General features: G+C 29.0%; 1 protein-coding gene and 1 pseudogene across 2 annotated transcripts, besides 13 other annotated features; one reads left to right on the forward strand and one right to left on the reverse strand.

The window, feature by feature from the left end:
• Positions 1-429: a mobile genetic element.
• Positions 392-429: a terminal%2Cinverted (terminal inverted repeat of MuDR-5_TvMULE4 transposon ID:TVAGG3_0067150).
• Positions 430-620: a mobile genetic element.
• Positions 621-1593: 973 nt separating this feature from the next.
• Positions 1594-2125: a mobile genetic element.
• A 511-nt stretch (positions 2126-2636) lies between these two features.
• Positions 2637-2790: a mobile genetic element.
• Positions 2791-2968: 178 nt separating this feature from the next.
• TVAGG3_0067190 (single helix bin domain-containing protein) lies at positions 2969-3460 on the forward strand (the record flags this gene model as incomplete). Its single annotated transcript, XM_051221538.1, has 1 exon — positions 2969-3460. The coding sequence occupies one exon, from the start codon at positions 2969-2971 to the stop codon at positions 3458-3460; it is 492 nt and encodes a 163-aa protein (XP_051106524.1).
• A 1381-nt stretch (positions 3461-4841) lies between these two features.
• Positions 4842-5156: a mobile genetic element.
• Positions 5157-5878: 722 nt separating this feature from the next.
• Positions 5879-6040: a mobile genetic element.
• A 1309-nt stretch (positions 6041-7349) lies between these two features.
• Positions 7350-9655: a mobile genetic element.
• On the reverse strand, positions 8146-9613 carry TVAGG3_0067230 (annotated as a pseudogene). Its single transcript has one exon. A coding segment is annotated over exon 1 (1468 nt).
• Positions 9656-9692: a terminal%2Cinverted (terminal inverted repeat of MuDR-5_TvMULE4 transposon ID:TVAGG3_0067240).
• Positions 9656-10262: a mobile genetic element.
• A 291-nt stretch (positions 10263-10553) lies between these two features.
• Positions 10554-11400: a mobile genetic element.
• A 301-nt stretch (positions 11401-11701) lies between these two features.
• Positions 11702-11730: a mobile genetic element.
• Positions 11702-11730: a terminal%2Cinverted (terminal inverted repeat of ISTv1 transposon ID:TVAGG3_0067260).
• Positions 11731-12484: the final 754 nt, after the last annotated feature.

Here is a 12484-nt window from a genome sequence, read left to right on the forward strand (position 1 = left end):
AATTTTTTCTGAAATTAACTTTAAAAGTACTAAGTAAGATCATGAGATATAGCAATATATGTTTAAACTAACTTATATTTTGGTTGTACACCACTTGTATGTGCCGGATACCATTGTGTCAAATTTTTTCTGAAATTAACTTTAAAAGTACTAAGTAAGATCATGAGATATAGCAATATATGTTTAAACCAACTTATATTTTGGTTGTACACCACTTGTATGTGCCGGATACCATTGTGTCAAATTTTTTCTGAAATTAACTTTAAAAGTACTAAGTAAGATCATTTATTTTTGCATAATATAATGCCAATATGGTTTCTTTTGATTTTATTTCATTTATAAGCAAATCAGATTTACCCAAAAACTCCACTCCATAAGCGTTCATTTGCTAAATTAAAAAGTGACAATGGGCTAGTCTGTCCCTTTCTCATTCAAATCACATCAAAAACAAAAACACATAAAAAATATTTTATTATACTCATTCGAAATTAAAAATAATAAAATTTATATATATTAATTTCATTAAATCAAGGATAAAAATCTCACCGGAAAAATAACCTCAGTGTGATAAATTTATCACCGGAAAAATTTACAATGAAAAAACCAGAATTTTCGAAAAAGTGACACCAACTATTAAAGTTATTTTATTACTAGATTTATTTACAAATTATAAGATAATATCATTAACCGAATATATTTTTAATATAAATAAAAAACTTTTTTATACAAAAAATTACAATCAATCGATAAATATTATAAAACATTTATTCCAAAAAGATTAAGTAATAGGTGGGATCCTGCATATAATATAATTTATGTCATAAAGTTTACAAATTTTAGATGGACCACAGTGAGAATGTGAGTGGTTAATTTAAAGGTGGTCTGATAAAGAAATCGAGGCTTACTCAACACAGCATGAAGCAGTTTCTAATACACAATCTTACTAGTCGTGTTTCGGTCGCCAGCGCTCTCATAGGGGTGCTGATTTCAAAAACCACTACTTCAAATTATTCAACAATACTCAATGCAGCATGAAGCAGCTACTACTGCTGTATCTTACTGGTAGTGTTCTTCGCTTCTTACTATCAACTCTAAAACTAGTTTGATGTATTATTTATTCATATATAAATATATACATATATAAATATATACATATATAAATATATACATATATAAATATATACATATAAATATATACATATATAAATATATACATATATAAATATATACATATATAAATATATACATATATAAATATATAATATATAATATATACATATATAAATGTTGTGCATGAAAATTCGGTTCACTTCACTTCTGACAAAAGTGACATATTTACATGGCAAAAATAGTTTACATGGCAAAAATATATAGGGTATTTTTTTTAAAAGTAGTTATCTTTATATATAAAAATAAAACTTTTGATATATTTGAGTAAATGATTTATTAATTTATTTATTTATTTTTTTTAAATCAAATCATATAAATATATATATATATATATAATAGTGAAATAGAACAAGAGATAATTATTGATGATTAAATTGTAGACGAGGATAAAAGTTTAGATAAATTAATAAAATTAGTGTGGAATCAGACAAATTTCCCGCTGTTTGCGAAGGAATTGTTGGCTATGATGTACTGATTCATGATCAGTACATCATAGCCAACAATTCCTTATACAAAGTTCAAAAACTTGGGTGCAATCAGAACTGATTGCACCCAAGTTTTTGAACTTTCTCGAGGGAATGAAAGGGTAAGAGGTATACATTATGAATATATACCTCTTACCCTTCCATTCCCTCTCTGACAGCGGGAAACTTTGTCTGAATGTTAAACTATTCGGACAAAGTTTCCCGCTGTTTGCGAAGGAATTGTTGGCTATGATGTACTGATTCATGATCAGTACATCATAGCCAACAATTCCTTATACAAAGTTCAAAAACTTGGGTGCAATCAGAACTGATTGCACCCAAGTTTTTGAACTTTCTCGAGGGAATGAAAGGGTAAGAGGTATACATTATGAATATATACCTCTTACCCTTCCATTCCCTCTCTGACAGCGGGAAACTTTGTCTGAATGTTAAACTATTCAGACAACGTTTCCCGCTGTTTGCGAAGGAATCAATTTATACAAATAAACTTATAAAACACAAAATTATTATTTTATAATATAATTCTTAGATAATACATCCGATATGTAAAGTGTCAAAAATGAAGTGAACCGAATTTTCATGCATTACATATACATATATAAATATATACATATATAAATGTATACATATATAAATGTATACATATATAAATATATACATATATAAATGTATACATATATAAATATATACATATATAAATATATACATATATAAATATATACATATATAAATATATACATATATAAATATATACATATATAAATATATAGATATATAAATATATAGATATATAAATATATAGATATATAAATATATACATATATAAATATATACATATATAAATATATAGATATATAAATATATAGATATATAAATATATACATATATATATATAAATATATAAATAACAAAATACAATCAAAAAATAGTGTTTGGAAATTTAAGTTTAAGTGTCACTTTTTCGTAAATTCTACCAAACTCATTTCATTAAATCAAGGTTAAAAATCTCACCGGAAAAATAACCTCAGTGTGATAAATTTATCACCGGAAAAATTTACAATAAGGTTAATACCGAAAATATCGAAAAATCAACATTTAAGGTTAATTTAAGAGTATGCACTTTTGTCACCTACTCAAAAATATCATTTTGCTTTTCAATTCGAACATAAATCTTAAATATTTTTAATTAATATCTGATTTACAGCATTATTATCCATTTATAAATCTGACAAATAAATGACAAAACCATCAGAAATAGTGTCACTTTTTGTCAAAAATGAAGTCACACTATTTTTCATGCACAACATTTTTTAATGGAAGCGAACAACACAGCTCCTGCTAAGGCTGTTGCCATCCAGAAGCCAGAGGTGACTGAAGAACAGTCCTCTGGCGACGAGGAAATATTGATGGGTGGCGAGAGTCCGAAGACCGAGATCAAGATCCCAGATCTCGATCACAAGCAAACGGCAAAGAAAACGGGTCCACAAGCTACTCCTCGAGTTCTACGTTTAATCAAGACCAGCCACAAGTATTTGAAGCAGCTGGAGGAGTCAAACGTAGCTCTCGAGGAACTAAAGCAGCAGATCACAAAGCAGGCGGAGGAACTACAACAGAAGAATGAGTTCATAACATTACTCAAGACCAAGCTCGACTACAAAGATGAAGAGATCTCTGATCTCAGATCTCGAGTTGATCAGTTGGGAAGGCAGTCTGATATGTGGCACGAACGCTTCATTACTGCAAACTCATCATACAAAGAAAGAAGCCACTTGTTGACTACTGTAATTAAATACTTATCTTTATAAAAAAATATCATTTTTTTTCCAGTGAAAAAAAGTATTTATTCTTAACTGTTTGTGGGGATCTTTAGAAGTTACCAAGGCACCAGACTGCGTGCTTCAATTCTTTGTTCTATTGCATACTCGATCATTTTCATTGTTCTCTTCGTTCTTTGTATTTGCGAGTATTGCTTACTTATAATGTGATCTTGGTTTCTTATGATCTTTGTCATGATCTCGATCCTCTTCTGGATCCTTTGTCTCTTATCAGTTGGAACATCATCCATATCAATTGGTGCGAATAAGAATCCCCCAGTTGTACGTCAGGCTGTTTCTTCGCCACTAAAGGCACGTCTCATTATGGCGTCCATAATAATTAGTGCCCGTATAGTGTCACTTTTTCATTGTGCCGGTGCCTGTAGCTGTAGGCTACAGGCGACGCACAATGTATACTGTACTGAGATGGATGTTTAATATTTGTGAGTGAGAATGCAAGCAGGAGTTTGGTACTTTAAGGCTAGGTTGAGATAGATTTCCCATTATATTATCTGTGAATATATTGTTTGAAAATTCAAGATATAAAAATATATTATCAAAAAATTTTATATTTTTAAATACAATAGGGTGGAAGTATAGTACGATGAGATAGCAATGATATATTTTATAATGGGAGGTAATCTGAAGATAAGTAGCAAATTTTATGCGATTTTGATTGGGAGTTGGAGGGTGTGAGTACTATAGCATGTAATAGTATCTCACACCCTCCAATTCTTCCTATGGCGCCGAAAAATTTTTGGTGAAATGCGACGACATTTCACCAAAAATTTTCGGTGCCATATAGAGAACTATAGTCTGCGAGGTACTGATTCTATCTATGTACCTCGCAGACCATAGTTCTCAGCCAAAATGTCAAAAATTTTGGAAATTCGAAATAATTTTTTTGAGAAAAAATTAACCGTTTAACATTGCCAAAAATCTAAAAAACTCACAATTTTTTTAAATTGATAACCCTCAAACCGTTTCCAATCAATAATTTGAGAGTCTATATGATAATGTAAAAGTTAAAACATTCAAGTATTTAAGTATTTCTTTAAAATATTAAGTTTTTTATTTTTCCAATAAAATTCTAATATCAAATATTTTTATTTAACGATTAATTTTATTTATATTTTTATAGTTTTTTTAAGAAAAAATATTGTTAGGGTTTTATGGATTTTCAATTAATATACAAGATAATTCATGAATGTATATATTTCCAAGTTTTTAAGGACGCAACACTTTACATTTGTAAACTGTCAAAAATGAAGTCACGCTATTTTTCATGCATTACACTGTTCCCAAAAGAACAGGCTTTAACAAATCGAAAGTGAGGAACTCCATCACTCCTGATCTTGAGGAAACGGAGTTCTGGAGCTCCTGAAGAGGTAGAATGGCTGCCTTATTCTTCTGATCAGCAGAGGCCCTTTACCATTTGGGCCTCTGCTGATACAGATTCAGGAGCTCCGGAGCTCCCTTTCGTAGGATTGGGAGCTCTGGAGCTCCTGAAAAGCAGAAGGCTGCTTTGATCTTAAATCAGCAGAGGCCCAAATGGTAAAGGGCCTCTGCTGATACAGATTCAGGAGCTCCGGAGCTCCCTTTCGTAGGGATTGGGAGCTCTGGAGCTCCTGTAAGGGAATAAGGTCTCTCACACAACCATTAAATTTTTTTTGAAACACGTCCCCTGCAATTGCACTGTATGTCAAAAAACTACTTTACAAAATGGTGGCAATTTGGCCGCACAATTTTGTAGTCTTCCCAAAAAATCCCTAATTTTAATTTCAGATGAAATCTCGCAAAATAACATTGTTTTAACCATATAAATATATATATATTATATATTGTATAGTGATTTTTAAATATTTTTATGAGTAAAATCGAGAGTGAGGAAATGTGGACTACAAAAAACGATAGAAATGAATAGTTTACATGGAAATTCTATACTTACAAGTATTCAATGTCACTTTTGTGCTCGAGATTTTGATTCTAGTATACTATGTATTTGTTAGCTCATTGTAAAGTTGTGGTGAAAATTGAAATAAATAAATAAATAAATAAATAAATAAATAAATAAATAAATAAATAAATAAATAAATAAAATAAATAAATATAAATAAATAAATAAATAAATAAAATAAATAAATAAATAAATAAATAAATAAATAATAAATAAATAAATAAATAAATAAATAAATAAATAAATAAATAAATAAATAATAAATAAATAAATAAATAAATAAATAAATAAATAAATAAATAAATAAATAAATAAATAAATAAATAAATAAATAAATAAATAAATAAATAAATAAATAATAAATAAATAAATAAATAAATAAATAAATAAATAAATAAATAAATAAATAATAAAAACATAACATTCTTGTTTATCTCATCATATGGTTCATATTTTCGCGTTCTGAAAGCAGAAAACGAATTTTTGGAATGCAAAGATTCCGAATCATACGGAATAGAAAATAGACGATCTATCAAGTAGTAAACTATATAGTATTATAAAAATGAAAAACTATTTTTTCATAGAAAAATAAAAAATAACGTATATTTTCAGTGGAGAATCCGGTCCTGGGAACAATGAAATACGAAGCCCTGACCAAAGTATAGTCTGGGCCTGCAAGTACAATCCTCATGACCGAACTTCCAAAAATCTCCCAAATTCTTGATTGTCTCTTGGGAGCTCGGTCATGTGGAACAAAATATTCATCAATATCATTCAGACAAAATCATTCCTACCGTTTTTAGCCATTTAAGAGCGAGATTTTTCGCTGACTTTGTGATTGAAAAAGTCAAACGAAGAATTACGCTCTTAAATGACTATAGAACTAGAACAACTATCGACAGATACAAATGGCATGTAATGCATGAAAAATAGCGTGACTTCATTTTTGACAGTTTACAAATGTAAAGTGTTGCGTCCTTAAAAACTTGGAAATATATACATTCATGAATTATCTTGTATATTAATTGAAAATCCATAAAACCCTAACAATATTTTTTCTTAAAAAAACTATAAAAATATAAATAAAATTAATCGTTAAATAAAAATATTTGATATTAGAATTTTATTGGAAAAATAAAAAACTTAATATTTTAAAGAAATACTTAAATACTTGAATGTTTTAACTTTTACATTATCATATAGACTCTCAAATTATTGATTGGAAACGGTTTGAGGGTTATCAATTTAAAAAAATTGTGAGTTTTTTAGATTTTTGGCAATGTTAAACGGTTAATTTTTTCTCAAAAAAATTATTTCGAATTTCCAAAATTTTTGACATTTTGGCTGAGAACTATGGTCTGCGAGGTACATAGATAGAATCAGTACCTCGCAGACTATAGTTCTCTATATGGCACCGAAAATTTTTGGTGAAATGTCGTCGCATTTCACCAAAAATTTTTCGGCGCCATAGGAAGAATTGGAGGGTGTGAGATACTATTACATGCTATAGTACTCACACCCTCCAACTCCCAATCAAAATCGCATAAAATTTGCTACTTATCTTCAGATTACCTCCCATTATAAAATATATCATTGCTATCTCATCGTACTATACTTCCACCCTATTGTATTTAAAAATATAAAATTTTTTGATAATATATTTTTATATCTTGAATTTTCAAACAATATATTCACAGATAATATAATGGGAAATCTATCTCAACCTAGCCTTAAAGTACCAAACTCCTGCTTGCATTCTCACTCACAAATATTAAACATCCATCTCCAAAAAACTAAATTCTTCACAATTTTTTTTAAAATTGAGAACATAAAAAACGTATGCATTCAATAATTTAAGATACTAACAAATATTACAAACTTCAAAATATCAGATATTAACGTTTTTCAATTAAAAAAAATATCGAGATTGGGACAAAGTTGCAATTCGGCACTTTTTGTAAAAAAATGGGGTCATACTCATAATGAATAGAGACTTATAGCCAAGTCTTGATATCATGCAGGGAGAATATACATTGATAAGCAATTATATTTTATAGTAGTAGTATTCAGAAATTCTTACAATTTACAATACAATTTTCAAAAATGGATAAAGACTTATAGCCAAGTCTTGATATCATGCAGGGAGAATATACATTGATAAGCAATTATATTTTATAGTAGTAGTATTCAGAAATTCTTACAATTTACAATACAATTTTCAAAAATGGATAAAGACTTATAGCCAAGTCTTGATATCATGCAGGGAGAATATACATTGATAAGCAATTATATTTTATAGTAGTAGTATTCAGAAATTCTTACAATTTACAATACAATTTTCAAAAATGGATAAAGACTTATAGCCAAGTCTTGATATCATGCAGGGAGAATATACATTGATAAGCAATTATATTTTATAGTAGTAGTATTCAGAAATTCTTACAATTTACAATACAATTTTCAAAAATGGATAAAGACTTATAGCCAAGTCTTGATATCATGCAGGGAGACTCTCTACAAATACAAAAATTGATTATCATAAGGAAATACAAATTTATCAATTTTCATGTGAAAATTACATAAATTTGTTCTCCAATAAATAGCAATAATACTTTGAATGTTATATTAAGTAATATAGCTTCAGGTAAATAAGCTTACACTTCAAAAATATACTGTTTATTCATTAATTTTAAAAAAAGTCCAAATTATCTAATCTTGCTTACTCTTCCTTTAAACTTCTTTGTGCCAAATTTAATATTGCCTTCAAAGATGGAATAAGGACACTAGGTTCAATCCTTCGGCTTTCGACAATTTCCAAAATGTGTTGAATTAATTTCAAACATTCATCGTGTTTTGAAGCTCTTTGCTCAACAATCTGATTATCTGCCCTTGTAAGAATTCTTACTGCTCTTTTTTCATTCAAAACATTAGCGACTTGAACCTTAATAATCACATTTGGAATCACAACAGTGATGAGAGTTATGACGATGTCATCAATGCGCTCATTTTTCTTACCCAAGAAAAATGTTTGCTTTAATTGATGAAAGTGTGATTCCGCAATGTTATTCGTGGAATCACCTTCTCCACGATATAACATCATCCAATGTTCTTTGGTTCTTCTCCATTGTTTATCGAAATACTTCAAAGCGCGCGGTTCTTCTTCTTCTAACATTGTTGTCAAGAACTCATATGTTTCATCAGACTCTTCAGCCAGCTTTTCTGCATTCGTTGCATCTGCACGTAATGTCAAAAAGTCCAGTGCTAAATAGAAGTTCTCAAAATTCCGTGGATTGTCAAAATAGCTTCCAACTTTTGCACATGCGCGTAAAACATGCACAGCACCAACTGAGCTGCGCAAGAGGAAATCCGTCCTCAATTGCGCGAGCAATGTTTAGCGCACAGTCAGCGCTCCAATGCTGTGGATCCAGGTGCGCAAACTCACAGAATTTCACCAAACATTCTTGAATTTTTTCAGATGTCTGAGGGTTCACTAAAAAATAGCAAAAGGGGAAAATTGTGTTTTGACTTGTTTTCATTGTTACTGCAAACAATTGGATCTTTCCTTTAATTAAAGAATGAGTGGAATCGACGTGGAGAGGGTTATCAATGCTATGCACCAATTCTTTTGCAGCAAAAGGTGCATATATGATTGTAAACTCGGAAAAATCTCCATTGTAATCAAATTGAACGAGATCATCTGGGCACTCTTCCTGTAAATTATTCAAAAATGCTTCCAAAGAAGTGTAAGGATCGTTTGATAATCTTTGTGCAATAATCTCATCAAGGCGATAAAATTTGTGCTTTAAAGCATCAGTAGACTGCGCGAAAAGTTTCATCGTTTCTTTGTTATTCGTATCAATTCCGAACTTATCAAAAAATGCTTTTTGAGCAAGAAATTGCTTTCCACCGTTTTTAATATAAAGTTCGATCCATTTTTGATAAAATTTACTCGCGTAATGTGAACCCATTTCAACTCCTATATGATGGCAATGTTCTTCATTAACTTTGCTTATAGTAAACACTCCATTTTGTTCTTCAACCCTAAATTTTGCCTTGCATAGGGGATACGAACATGAATAAGTGACATATTGCTTTGGAGATCCCGTTCTTCTTCTGTATGGGACACCGCCCTTGACTTCCTGTTTAATACCAAAAGCAATAAGCTCCTCTAAGTCCACCGAAATCATAAAAATGAAGTGATTTTGAAAAGAGTTAACAAAATTCAAATCGAATGGGGGACAAACTCGCCCATTGTCACTTTTCATTAACCTTAAACTTGTAATTTTCATTATTTTTAATTAACCTTATTTCTTTCCCAATTCCTGATTTATTTTATTCACTTACTATTAAAAGTCACATTTTAATAAAATATAATAATTTATTTATAGCATTTTTTACTATACTGTAATAAAAAATTAATTATAATAAATTAAATGTTTATTAAATCAAATGTTTTCTTTGCAATAATATTTTTAATGTTGAGTAAACAATGTTGGGATCAAGTGTATCATTTTTCAGACCTTTCTGAACAGCTTCAAGCATACTGATGCATTCGACTTTTTTAAATTGTGTCATTTCTTCGAAATCTCTTGTGACTTTTTTGATAACTTTAACACTTCTCTCTGAATCCAGACCTTTAATTTGCAACTTAATCAGGAATGAAGGAACAACACTGGAATATAACTCGATGACAAGTTCAACGAGTCGAAGATTTGGTTGTACACCACTTGTATGTGCCGGATACCATTGTGTCAAATTTTTTCTGAAATTAACTTTAAAAGTACTAAGTAAGATCATGAGATATAGCAATATATGTTTAAACTAACTTATATTTTGTCATAAGACGAAATGGTGGAAGTGAGGTGAAGTCAAAAGTGACATATATTTGGCCGGCTAAATTCCCCTTTAGTTTACATGTCAAAATTACAATAAATTAATTATTTTGCTTAGCAATTAGCTATGTATTAAAACTAAAATTATTACTATTCAATTCTATACATTCAAATATTAAACAATTCAAATTTAATAACAAAGATATTACAATAAATAAAAAAATGATTAAAAATGTCCCTGAAAATTTTCTGAAAGCTATCTCGTGTTTAGGTCTCAATTTTTTTAGAAATAGAAGAGTGTGGGACAAACTATCCAGTGTCACTTTTATTAACCTTATTTAAAAAATTAATAAAATAATAATAAAAAATTATTTGAATCTTTTACATTAATTGTTTCTTTTTTAAAAGTACCTTTAAAGTACAATAAACAAGATTTGAATCTATTGATCCTTGTTGCAAACTTGAATATATTGCTTCAAGCATTTTTGAGAGTAGCCCATGCTAGCTTTTATCTCTTCTTGGATACCAAACTGGAGGAGCTCCATAGTGTTGAATATCACGGGCTCCATACAACAAATTGAATAAGGTATTTCAAAATTTGAAGGAAATGGTCCATCATTGAATGTAGTGGCCGGGAATTGAATGACATACAGATAGTTTGAGGAAATTTGTTATAAATTATAATATAATTGAAGAATTAATTATCAAAACAAGTCTAAGAGCCATTTGTCAGATTTTCCCGAAATGCAAGGTTAAGATTTTAGCAGCGACTAACTTTGAGTGTACATATATAATTGTTATACTGAGTACTTTCTATCTGTGTTACTTATTTGAGTCTAAGAGCCATTTGTCAGATTTTCCCGAAATGCAAGGTTAAGATTTTAGCAGCGACTAACTTTGAGTGTACATATATAATTGTTATACTGAGTACTTTCTATCTGTGTTACTTATTTGAGTCTAAGAGCCATTTCTACCATAGAACTAGATATTGTCTCTCATTAAATATATATAACTGTAAACTGCTTAATTCATTTATCTATTTAGATAAAATTATATTTATATAAGATTTCATGTTATTATTTCATCTTTATTATTTTTTTTATTCCTTTGAAAAGTGACACTGGATAGTTTGTCCCTTTCTCGAAATAGAAAAAGATTGGATTTAACTTTCAAACATTATATATAGTTTTGTATATGGAAGCCTTTAAATACAAGTTAATGATATGGAGTTGTATTGCGAGGAAGAGGGAATCAAAGAAATTGACGAAGTTCCAGAATTTTATTCAACAATTCTTAATCAATTAACAAAAACTATACCGAAACTTATCTTACCATCCAAATCAAATCACATTACATACGGAATAAACATTTAATCTTTTACCATTAAAATTATATTTATACGTTATTTAATTTTTTACGTCTAAGTTGAATAGGATAATAGCCGAAGATATAAAGTAACTATAGTTTACAAGCTAAGGAACAAATCAGCATTGAAACTAAAAAATGCTGAAATATTATAATAAATTGAAGAAATACTGTGATAGAATACCTAGTTATACTAGATACTATTATAATATGAATTCATTTGTATTGAATATCGATAATAAAAAATCGATGAAATATTAAAATGAGAATAAATTAATAATGAGATTATAAATTAGAATTATTTCTCTTTTATTTAAAATAAAAACTTAGTTCTATTTAAATTCGATAAAGAAGTACGAAAAAGTTGTATTATACGTATGATGTTGCCCGATGTTTGGTAACACTATTGTAGAATATAAGCATATATGATAGAAAAGCAATATGCTTAATATCGAGTAATTCTAATTTTTTACGAAATTATTCAAATACGTTATTTTTTAAAATGAAAAGATAAGCATACCATTATGCAGTAGTTTGCGCACATATACTATGCTGATGAAAGTTGGTCTCTAATTCGAAACTTGAGTCTGTCAAATTGACGTTCTCGTCATTGTGTTTAAGGTTAGTTTTACAATATCGTCCTTGAGGACTTTGTAAGTTTGTTGTTATAGAATTATATGACTCAGGGTTTTTAGTCGTAATAGTATAAAACCATTATGTTCTTCTGCCATTTATATATATTTAAAAGTTTTTCTGAAAGTGGAGAAGAACTTCATCTAAACTTTCACATGGCGTTTCTTGAAGTTCTCTGTCTAAGAAGTTCAAATATTTTGTAAAGACATAGAACTTTCCTTTGTCTAC

Source organism: Trichomonas vaginalis, chromosome IV (assembly GCF_026262505.1).
Source record: "Trichomonas vaginalis G3 chromosome IV, whole genome shotgun sequence".
Taxonomy (NCBI): Eukaryota; Parabasalia; order Trichomonadida; family Trichomonadidae; genus Trichomonas; species Trichomonas vaginalis.